At 41.0% G+C, this 10,583-nt stretch overlaps 2 protein-coding genes and 1 long non-coding RNA gene across 4 annotated transcripts; 2 read left to right on the forward strand and 1 right to left on the reverse strand.

The window, feature by feature from the left end:
* Positions 1 to 636: 636 nt before the first annotated feature.
* Positions 637 to 4,244, forward strand: LOC115673539 (vesicle-associated membrane protein 721-like). The gene is made up of 5 exons (XM_030595744.2): positions 637 to 992; positions 2,221 to 2,362; positions 2,449 to 2,569; positions 2,882 to 2,944; positions 3,847 to 4,244. The coding sequence occupies exons 1-5, from the start codon at positions 803 to 805 to the stop codon at positions 3,997 to 3,999; spliced, it is 669 nt and encodes a 222-aa protein (XP_030451604.2). The 5' UTR covers positions 637 to 802; the 3' UTR covers positions 4,000 to 4,244.
* On the forward strand, positions 1,005 to 1,428 carry LOC130138944 (uncharacterized). The gene is made up of 2 exons (XR_008817199.1): positions 1,005 to 1,167; positions 1,232 to 1,428. It is a non-coding gene; the product is annotated as an uncharacterized LOC130138944 (long non-coding RNA).
* A 471-nt stretch (positions 4,245 to 4,715) lies between the features above and the next one.
* Positions 4,716 to 7,513, reverse strand: LOC115673538 (protein SULFUR DEFICIENCY-INDUCED 1). 2 transcript variants are annotated; one of them, XM_056314589.1, is made up of 4 exons: positions 7,348 to 7,513; positions 6,362 to 6,529; positions 5,529 to 5,684; positions 4,716 to 5,430 (listed from the first exon to the last, which is right to left on the reverse strand). In XM_056314589.1, the coding sequence occupies exons 1-4, from the start codon at positions 7,462 to 7,464 to the stop codon at positions 5,023 to 5,025; spliced, it is 849 nt and encodes a 282-aa protein (XP_056170564.1). In that variant the 5' UTR covers positions 7,465 to 7,513; the 3' UTR covers positions 4,716 to 5,022. The 2 variants fall into 2 exon arrangements, with proteins under 2 accessions (XP_056170564.1, XP_030451603.2); XM_030595743.2 differs by having other exon boundaries at positions 6,362 to 6,574; positions 7,348 to 7,509.
* Positions 7,514 to 10,583: the final 3,070 nt, after the last annotated feature.

Raw genomic sequence — 10,583 nt, forward strand, 5'->3', positions numbered from 1 at the left:
GTTAATATATACATATAGATCTAAAATATATATTTCTCTTTTACCGATAATTATGTTGACGTTAACATTGGTCGATATATGTTTCGGTTAATGCTTTGCATACCTCTCCCTAACATCATTCCCTCTTTTTATGATTAGTCACTTCATCTTACTTGAGATCCATACTGTATTGATTAGTACATACGTTTGCTTCCTTAAGCTACAAGAAAATCAATCTCCGAGGCCTTTAGCTCGTGTCTTACAAGCTAACGAGAGTATCTTATGCACCCGAAATCTACTGTATCTTTTCCATATTTCAAAAGCAAACTTCATTTGTCCATTTCTCAAAAAAAAAAAACACCAACCTAACCACTAACCAGCACTATCAAGCTTCAATCTTTGGCCAGAAAAAATCCAAATCACAGCACGATTGCTGCCCACTAAATAATTAATGATAATTTATTTAAAAAAGCAAGGGAAAGTGCGATTTAAAGGATTTCGAATTTTAAATTCAAGCAAATGAGATCGCGCTCTCTTTTTCCAAAGCGGCGACGTTTCACCGGCAAAAGCGAAGCGATCCACGTCAGCATCGCTCGACCGTCCGAACCAGGAAAAGGAACACGCCACCTCTCTCCGCCACCTTTTTCCCTCTCTTCCAAGCCTCATCGCCATTCTCTCTCTCTCTTCACAGGTTCGTTCCTTTCCTTCGCTGTCTTCTGCAACAGAAACCTCTCGAATCTCGCTCTGCATCTCTTCGCTCTATCTCTCGGCGCTAGGGTTTTTTGGTCGCTTTCGCCGTCGAGGCCGAGCGGGGATCGACCGGATGGGGCAGCAATCGCTGATCTACAGCTTCGTGGCCCGGGGCACCGCCCTCCTGGTCGAGTACACCGAGTTCACCGGGAACTTCACCAGCATCGCCTCGCAGTGCCTCCAGAAGCTCCCCGCCACCAGCAACAAGTTCACCTACAACTGCGACGGCCACACCTTCAACTACCTCGTCGACGATGGCCTCAGTGAGTCCTCCTCCTCCTCCTCCTTCGCTTCGCCGATCCGTTCCGTTCCGTTCCGTTACGTCCGGTTCCGCGGCCTGTTTCTCCGCTTCGGAACTCGCATTGCTCGCTCTCATCTTGCCGGTGGTGGTGGATCCTGCTTCTCTGGCCTCGTCCGGAAGGGCGGGTGTTTAGAGAAGTTTCAGTGATCGACAGGGGTTTGTTGGAATAGATTGCGCAAGTCTGACTAGTTTGAGGGGGAGGGGGGGAAGGTGGGATACTCTTGTTGCTGGATTGATCTAATTGGTGCACGAGATAATTATTTAATGCTTCTGCAGACGGACAGTACATTCGGAGCTCTCGATTTTAATATTAGGATGTACCAGTTCCTGTAGTATAATGCATATCTCTATAGGATGAATTAATTAATATATTCGTTGGATAGTCAATGTATCCTTTACTTATTGGTTGCAATGATCTTGGGGTCTTTGGCTTATCTAATGAACGGTTTGGCTTCTACGTTGCGTTGATCGCAACAAAAAACAAGAAGAAAAGGATTTGATAGATGGCTAAAATACGTAAAGCAGATGCATCTGAAGGACATACATGTGGATATTATTTTGACAAGCTTGAGATCGAGAGAGAGTTGTTTTGCTAATGGAAATGGTTTTTGAGGCTAAGAAGTTCTAAACAACCTAATACACTGGGACTCAGAGTTTGCAGGAGTAATCTCTCGTATGCTGGAAGGTGCTAATCTTTGTTGCCTGGTTTCGCTCGGATGTCTTTGATGTGCATTTTTGTAGCTGGTTTCCCTACAACATGGAACCTAGCACTATTGTACAAATTAGGCGAAGCCATGTGCCGTTAGGGTACTTTCATTTTGAAGATATGTACTTATTCTGTGCCACATCAAGTTGTTGAATTACCCGATATTAACATCATGCTGTGAATTTCGTCCATTTCTAGGATACCATTACTGTGAAGAAATAACCCATTCGTTAACAACTGGGGAGTTCACTCATAATCACGCACTACATGGCTGAGGAACCCGGAGCTTCTCTAAGCCAGAAAAAGAAACCTGATATATGGCGGACCAATTTCCATGGTCGCTCTTTGTTGTTGAAAATGAGAAATAAGATTCTGCGAACGTGTTAACTTTTGTTAGACGCTTATTCTCACCAGTTATCAGGGTCAGATTGCCTTCTTTGTGCTCGTGCTATGATAAACTAACTTTGTCATCTCGATTTTGCAGCTTTCTGTGTGGTTGCAGTTGAGTCTGTTGGGCGCCAGATTCCAATGGCCTTCCTTGAGCGGATCAAGGAGGACTTTACTCACAGATATGATGCAGGAAAAGCTGCAACAGCAGCCGCTAATAGCTTGAACAGGGAGTTTGGGTAAATTGCCTAATATTCAGGATATGGAAAGAACTATATCTGTTCTCCCCCACATAAGTTGCTAATCGCAATCTTGACTGACATAGGCCTAAACTCAAGGAGCACATGCAATATTGTGTTGATCATCCGGAAGAGATTAGCAAGCTTGCTAAGGTGAAAGCTCAGGTATCTGAGGTGAAGGGAGTAATGATGGAGAATATTGAGAAGGTAAGTTGGAGTAAACCGTATGTCCTTTTATTTGGTTGTGTGAGTGTTGTAAAGAACAGAAAGAAGATGCATCTATTGCCTAATGCATGTTGTCTTTTGTGGTTTTTAAGTTTTCACTTTTCAATTTTCAATTCCTATCCTTTTTTTTTTTATTGAAAATCAGAAATTTTAAGATTTTTCTCTTTTCCATTTTTAATTCCTCTACTGAGTTTTGTTTAAGGAATTACAGTTATGCGTGATCAATAAGTGAAGTTTTATTAGAAATTGCGTTTATGTCATAGACTTATGGTTTGCTTTAATTCTGTTATCTAGGTTCTTGATCGTGGTGAAAAAATCGAACTTCTGGTTGATAAGACAGACAATCTTCGTTCTCAGGTTAGAAACCATCTCTTCCATCTACCATAGTGAGCCTGTTGTTTCAAATTTTTCCTTGAGAGCACAAACTATGTATGGAATATGAAGCTAAGACAAACCATACTCATAGCAATAGTGATGGTCCTTCACAGCAATCTCAATTTCAGTTGTCTGCTTTTCGCTTTCTTCATTCTTATTAACATCTTGTTTCATCTTTCACTAAGACTAACCTCTCTTCACTGATGACATAACCTTGACATGAGCTTCCCAGATTAAATAAGTGGAGAGAGAAGTGGGATATAGGGAGGAGTTTCATCAAATATACATTGAGTCAACTCTCATAGCAATCTGAGACCCCCCCCCCCCCCCTTTCCACAAAAAAAAAAAAAAAAACTCTAGTAGCAAAGGTGGATACAAAATAGGGATTTGTTAAGTGCAAAGTTAATGGGTAATTCCAGTATAATCTGACTGAGATCACATGGCACTACGAAAACCAGAAGCACTGACACTAGTCATATGCTGACGATTTTGTCAGGAGCCCTCCTCCTAGAGAGAATGTCAATAATTTTATTGAGGAGTTGGTAGGAATTAAGGCTCAATTTGTATTATTGTGCCATGTTGGTCCCTTTGTGTGTCATCAAGGTGGTGCCCTCTCTCTCTCTCTCTCTCTCCCCACACACACACTACACACACACAAAAGAAATCACATGGTCCTATTCTTGTGCAATTAGGGCTTATGATATCTCAGAATGTTTTTGCACTTACTAGATTGTGAATATTGCTTGTTGATTGTTATTGAAGTACTTAAGACGAACTAGTGCGTGACAGTACTGACAATATCAAGAAATAGAACAAGATGAGGATTTTTTTTGGCCAATACAGTTTGGATATCAGTGCTTGGCTTACATGTTTTCCTGCTCCAGGCGCAAGACTTCAGGCAGCAGGGAACCAAAATGCGAAGAAAAATGTGGCTGCAGAACATGAAAATAAAGCTGATAGTTCTGGGCATTATTATTGCTTTGATTCTGATCATTGTTTTATCTGTTTGTCATGGCTTCAATTGTGGTGGTAAATAGTGGAGTGGTGCTACTCAGAGGTTCTTATAAACCTGTCTTGAAGGTATTTTGCCTGTGAGTTTTCTTTCCTCTTTTGTTTTTTACACGGTCCTTCATTATACTATAGCCTATAGAAGAAATACGTTGCTTGTATAGTTTGTATTCTTGGACAAGCTCTATGATCAACGCGCCCGGGATTGTAATGTCAGCGACCTACGGGTGCTGATAATTTGAGTCAGGTGGAGTGTCATGCGTTTTGCTTGCTAGTTTGGGCTTGGAATCTTGGCCAAACATTCTTCTTTTGCATATGAGCTCGATATGATCAATTATGTTAATAATGGTTGCTGCACTTTTCCTCGATGCCCTCAACTACGTTCTTTCTGTCATGACGAGCCTTTTCTTTTTCTCTTGGAAATGGTGATGCACTTTACAACTTCATCCATAGATTTCAGCTTCGACTCCACAATGCTCATGTAGGTGCAATTTCGGTCTGTTACCATGCGCCGAGTGGCAATTTTTGTGTTGCTTCCATAACAAAAACAAAGTAAGCAATCCAGCTTCTAGTTTGGATTTGCTCCTCCAGTTTCTCCATGTGCTCTACCGTAATGTTAGAATGGTTTGCGAGTTATTGCTCTCGTTAGATCCGCTTATCTTTAGTGTGCATTGCATTCTTTTGAATAGCGTGCTCACAATAGACCTCGACGTTATTGAGCCTCTAACTTTGCTGGACACAGAACTTTGGCAAACGGGCAAAAGCGATAAGAATTCCAAACCACCTTGTTCATTTCTACAGCAAAAATAACAAGGCCAATAAGCTATTATTGGTTTTCAACTAGATAATTTTTGCTTGGACAAACCCATGCCTTATCAGTAATCAGCTGGATCTTCTCCCTTGCCCATCCAAGCTGTCACCGAGCACCGCCCACTCTACGACCAGACCGGCATATTCACAGACAACATATGAACTCAAATCCTGTTTTCCTCTATACCTAATTCAGACCCACCACAACATGAGAGAGAGAGAGAGAGAGAGCAAATGTCCTATTAATATGTCAGCTGATCCCTGAATGAGGAAATCTCTTCGAAAACCGGGAGTCTCTTTGACCTGGACGGAGCCCACTCATTCATCAGCTTCTCGATCCCCTTGACGAAGTCGTCGTCGATGTCATGGCCCAAGAGATCCGAGAAATCAGGCTGCGGCTGCCTCGACCTCACCTCCAACAGCAATTCCTCGGCTCTCGTCCTCGGCTTATGATCATTGGAGCCCGGAAGCTTGCCTCCCAACACGTTGTCAAGAATCGTCCGCGCCTCATCGTGCCGGCCTTGCTTGATGAGACAGAGGCTGAGGTTGCAGGCCTTGTTGGCATCCGGATCGATCATTTGGGCTTTCTTATACACCACTTCAGCTGCCATGTAGTTGGGCTTCTGCATGTAGGCCCATCCCAAATTTCCCTGCATTTCGTCACGTATTTAGAAATTAATATTAAGCTAAGTATTTTTTTAAATTTAATTATGTATGATAAATAAATAAAATTACTGGGGGAACATACCAATAACCTGGAGGTCTCTTGCTTAACAGAGACCTGGAACTTCTTGCCATGAGATCGGGCGGTCTTGGTGGGCTTCCCATTGAAGATCTGGCCTTGGTATATCTGTCTCAGCTTCCTCTTCAGCAGCTCTATTTGCTCCTCCACTTTCCCACATTTCTGTACGTCATAATTCCCACAAATGAAAACAAAAGAAGGTCAATACCGTTCAATTCCCTTTTCGTTGTTATTAATCTCTTGTAGATCTAAAAAAAATCATCTCTGTTCTGTATATTCATCACCGCGTACGTTCAGCTTCTATGCATATCTATTTATCTATCTAGCTTTTTATGAATTACATAGTACATATCTTGTCTTTAATTATTTTGATAACACGAGATAGCCCAACTATCTCGACTTGACCAATCCTTAGGGATACGTGGAAATCTCCCCCGTTTACGTGCATCGAATAAGGCTTCATCCACAGGGTAGTGGTAGTGGCTCCTTAAGTTTCCTCTCGTGATAAGTATGAGAAACTTTGATTTGAACATGAAACCGCGACATCTACTTTAAAGTGCTTAATCACTTATCCATGATTGCCGGAGGTCGTACTGATTACTGATTATTATCACATCATCAATTTACAATGCACGCAAGCCATGGATTCACCACCATCCAGAAAGGTTTCTATGTACTTGAGTTGTAAACATACGTGCATATCATCTCCAGCGACGTATTTGTCAACATGATACCAAGGATTATATACCTAAAGCACTTTATACTATAGTATGCAATGAGTTTATGTATAGACGGAAGCGAAGCAACAGGTACATGCGGCGTATAAAGTATTATCGTACCTTGTACAAGTCGATGAGGACATTATCTAGCGACTCTTGAGACTGCTTGGAGCAAAGGCCGCGAAAGGACTTGACGGCTTCGATGGCTTCTTCACTCCTATCGAGTTGCTTCATCACAACTGCCATGTCCTTCAACGCGCTGTCCACTCTATCTCCTGCGTTTATCGCCTTCCAGAACAACACTATCGCTGCTTCTGGGTCTTTCTGAACTAGCTGTTAATTTAATCAATTCAGCGAGAAAAAGAAATTGGACAGATTGATCAGCAAGAATAGATGCATTCAATTGGGTCTTTAATTTGGAAATATTTTATGAAGGAAAATGGTAATTCATCCGTCCATGTATCTATTATCATATGTATGAATTAATCGACAGAATGATGAAGTTGCATAAACTTGGTCAAATTTATGTGGAAGAGGTCATATACCTGCTAATATCAAGATTGCTGGAGAGTGGTTGCTTGGTCGATTGTCAAAAGATAGGGTTTTTAGTTGTAGCAAGACCCTACTCTACTTTTAATTTCAAAAAGATCGTGCTGTCTTAAAGCATGTTTCACTCATAGACAGCAATATAAATGATATCTAGTCACGGCGGCCGCGACAGCAATGCCGATTCTCCCTGAATTATCATCGTACTTTCGTTCTCAATCGGTACAGGTTTGACTTTAGTGATCTCCAGATGCATAACTAAAATGATTTAAAGATTAGTAACATTCGAAGGAAACTTATTGGCGATTTCACACGCGGGATATCTTTATCTATGAAAAAGAGTTTATTAGAGCTTCATGTGAATCGATTGATCACCTTCGAGTTTTATGTGCCAGAATCATGAACCGCTAATTAACCTAATCTTAAGTTAAACTATCGAGCTTTGATTTTCTTCTCACGATAACTCTGCTTAAAGGGTACGGTCTTAAAGGAACAATGACAACGAAACACTGCTGGAAATTAAGACGAAATTCTGCAAAAAATGGTGAAACGAGTGGTACCTGAGCATGCTTGGCTCTTACATAAGGAGTATCACCAGAAGGGATCTTGTGAGCTACATGAAACTCTTCCCTCTCTCTCTTGCTCGAAGTCTTCTGATCTGAACTCCCCACTTCCATCTCTCTCTCTCTCTCTCTCTCTCTCTCTCTCTCTCTGATATATAACTAAGAGAGAGAGAGAGATGGGCAGGAGAGAGAATCCCATGTACAGAAGCAAAATGCCAAGGTGGGGTGTCCGAAATGATGATGAACCTGGACGGAATCAGCAGCCGCCTTCAGATTTTGGTTGTGTCTCCACACTTAACAGTCAATTTAACTGCTATTCGTAGATGTATTTTTGAACAGTTTTTTTCAGTATTTATTTTTTAAATAACGCATTTCCCATTATTGGTTTTGCTCATGTCAACGTCCTAGCAAACGGGGGGGGGTAACCATTATTACTCCCAACAAATTATATATATATTCGCGAAAGTATTATTGTGGTTGGGGATGCGGCTGCACTTGCTGATATGGCCAAATCTGGGGCGGTAATCCACGTGAAAGGCAACAGTAACCTTTCTGAAACTTTGCCGTCTTTGATCGAGAGATGAACCGCGATTAAGCAAAGCAACACCGTACGCGAAAACCAGAGTGCCTGGAAACGTCCAGGAGGGAGGAATGTGTAAAGGTTGTATTGTCGGCCATTTACAATGGCACGGGTGAACTTGGACTGTAAAGCAGTCACGTTCAGATCGCTCCTCCTCTTTCGGGAAAATCGTTCTCAGTTTTGGCTCGTAGCACCCCACCCGAAAAAAGAAGGGATTTTTACTCTGTTGCTTCAGCACTCAAGATGCAAATTACCCTTACAAACGACAGCGGGTTTTTTTTTACTTTTCTCTTTTCGCTTCGGTTATTTTTAGAAAAATATTTAATACGTCATTTATTGTTCGCGAAATAAATATATCATAATTTTCAACTCGTGTTTGGGTAGCCCAATGAATAACGGCTCCACGTTGCACTTGATCTCAGAAAGAGGGCACGCAAGTCTATATCTATTAAAGGGCTTTAGCATATTCACCGGTCAAACTCATCAATAACCGTATACGAATTTAATACCGTGTTAAGTAATGTACTATATAGTTCAAAAAAAGTAATTGACTATAATTACATTGTTGCCTCGCTATCATTAGCACGAGATAAAGAGTTTGAATCTTGACACCCCTCTCTCAAATTCATTACTTGTGGCCTGTGCTCATAACTGGGAAAAGTGTTAGACTAGTCATAAACTTATTGCATTTGTGTCAATTTAGTCATAAATCTTTTTTTTTTGCGCCAATTTAGTCCTAAATCTTTTGTTTTTGTGTCAATTTAGTCCTTTCGACTAATTTTGGATAGATATTACCGATGTGGATACTGGCCGGCCTACATAGCACTACCAACGTTGACGTTGACAATTTTTAATAATATTTTACTATTTTTTGATTTTTTTCTTTCTTTCCTTTTTTCCTTTCTTTGCCTTTTGCCGGCCACCGACCCTGGTCGGGCAGGCTGGCCTTGCTTGGGTGAGGTCGTTGTCGTTCGCCACAGGCGAGGCCCAGCCAACCATCGCCTTGGTAAGGGAGAGCCCCAATGAGCGCTCCCTTTGCTAGCGTCGCCTTGGCACAGGCGATGCCCATGAGGCCACCGTGGCCTGGGCGAGGGCCGACCTCACTAGGCACCGCCTGTGCCAAGGCGATGCCCGGCGAGGCAGCTGTGGCTTGGGCAAGTGTCGGCCTCGCCAAATCTTGTGAGGGGAGCTCTAGCCCTCGCCTAGGCGAGGGTCGTTGGGCGAGGTCGACCTACCCAGCCATGGCCGGTGGCCAGTCATCGGCAAAAGGTAGAAGAAAGAAAAAAAAAGAAGAAAAAAATCCAAAAAATAATTAAAAAATGGAAAAGTATGAAAACATTATTAAAAATTATCCATATCAGCGCCGGTGATCCCACATAGGCTAGCCGGCATCCATGTCGGCAATATCCGGCCAAAATTAGCTGGAATGACTTTTCTGACACTTTTCTCGCTCACACCAAAAAAGGAGTCGTGCCCATTTCACAGTAACTAAGCCTGACTGCATGCACGCGCAGGGGATCATCTTACACACGAGGGGTATAACCAGTGCGTTTATAGTATATTACTCAACACTCCCACCTCACATGTAAGCTGGTTTTTGCACACGCAAGAGAAGATATGGACAGAACAGGATAACCAGCGGGGGCGAAACATAGACAGAATAACATGAATAAAAAGGCAAAGGAAATTGAGAGGGTTGCCAAGATTTGAACCATTGACTTGTTAGCTGACACTATGTTAGACGAGATATTTTTCCCAAAAAACTTAAACCGTTAGCTTAAAAATTTAAATTTTAGCACTTCATATAAAGTTATATGTGGAACCATTTACTCCAATAGTATTAAATTTTTAGAGAATATATCTTATATCTTAACATTTCCCCTTACGCAAGGGCCTATTTAATAATAGAGGCCTCAAGCATGCAAATACATTTGGGCAAAAAACTTTTTGAAGCCCAATTGAGCAAGGGAAACCCATGAGTGAATCAAAAAAGGAAAAAATTATCCAAAAAGCCATAAATTTATTGTACTTTTATCAATTCGATCTTAAACTTTTTAATTATGTCAATTGAGTCCTAAATATTTTCACATTTTGCTAATTGAGTCCATCCGACTAATTTTGGCCGAAACCGCTGACGTGGACGTTGCTGTCTTACGTGGCACGGCTGGTGATGATGTTAAAAAATTTTAATAATATTTTTTTCCAATTTATTATTAATTTTTCTTTTTTTTTTTTATCTTTTCTTCTCTTTTCTTTCTTTACTCTTTTTCTTTTTTTCCTTTTTTCTTCTTTTCCTCTTTTTTATTTTTCCCTCCGTCAGCCGTTGCCTAAAAATAAAAAAAAGTAAAGAAGAAAAAGAGAAGAAAAGAAAAAAAAGGAAAAATAAAAAAATATCAATAATATTAAAATATTATTAAAATTGTCAACGTTAGCCAGCCGTGCCACGTAGGACGACTAATGTCTACATCAATAATTTTCAGCCAAAATAGCCCGGATGGATTCAATTAGCAAAACATAAAAATATTTAGGACTCAATTGAAATAATTAAAATATTTAGGACCGAATTGGCAAAAGTTTAATAGGTTTAGAACTTTTTGGACAATTTTCCCGTGAAAAAAGGGTGTGACGAGAAATTGAACGTCAAAACCTCTAT

Source organism: Syzygium oleosum, unplaced genomic scaffold (assembly GCF_021117445.2).
Source record: "Syzygium oleosum isolate NSW1041296 unplaced genomic scaffold, Sole_v2.1 Sole_v2.09, whole genome shotgun sequence".
Classification (NCBI taxonomy): Eukaryota; Viridiplantae; Streptophyta; class Magnoliopsida; order Myrtales; family Myrtaceae; genus Syzygium; species Syzygium oleosum.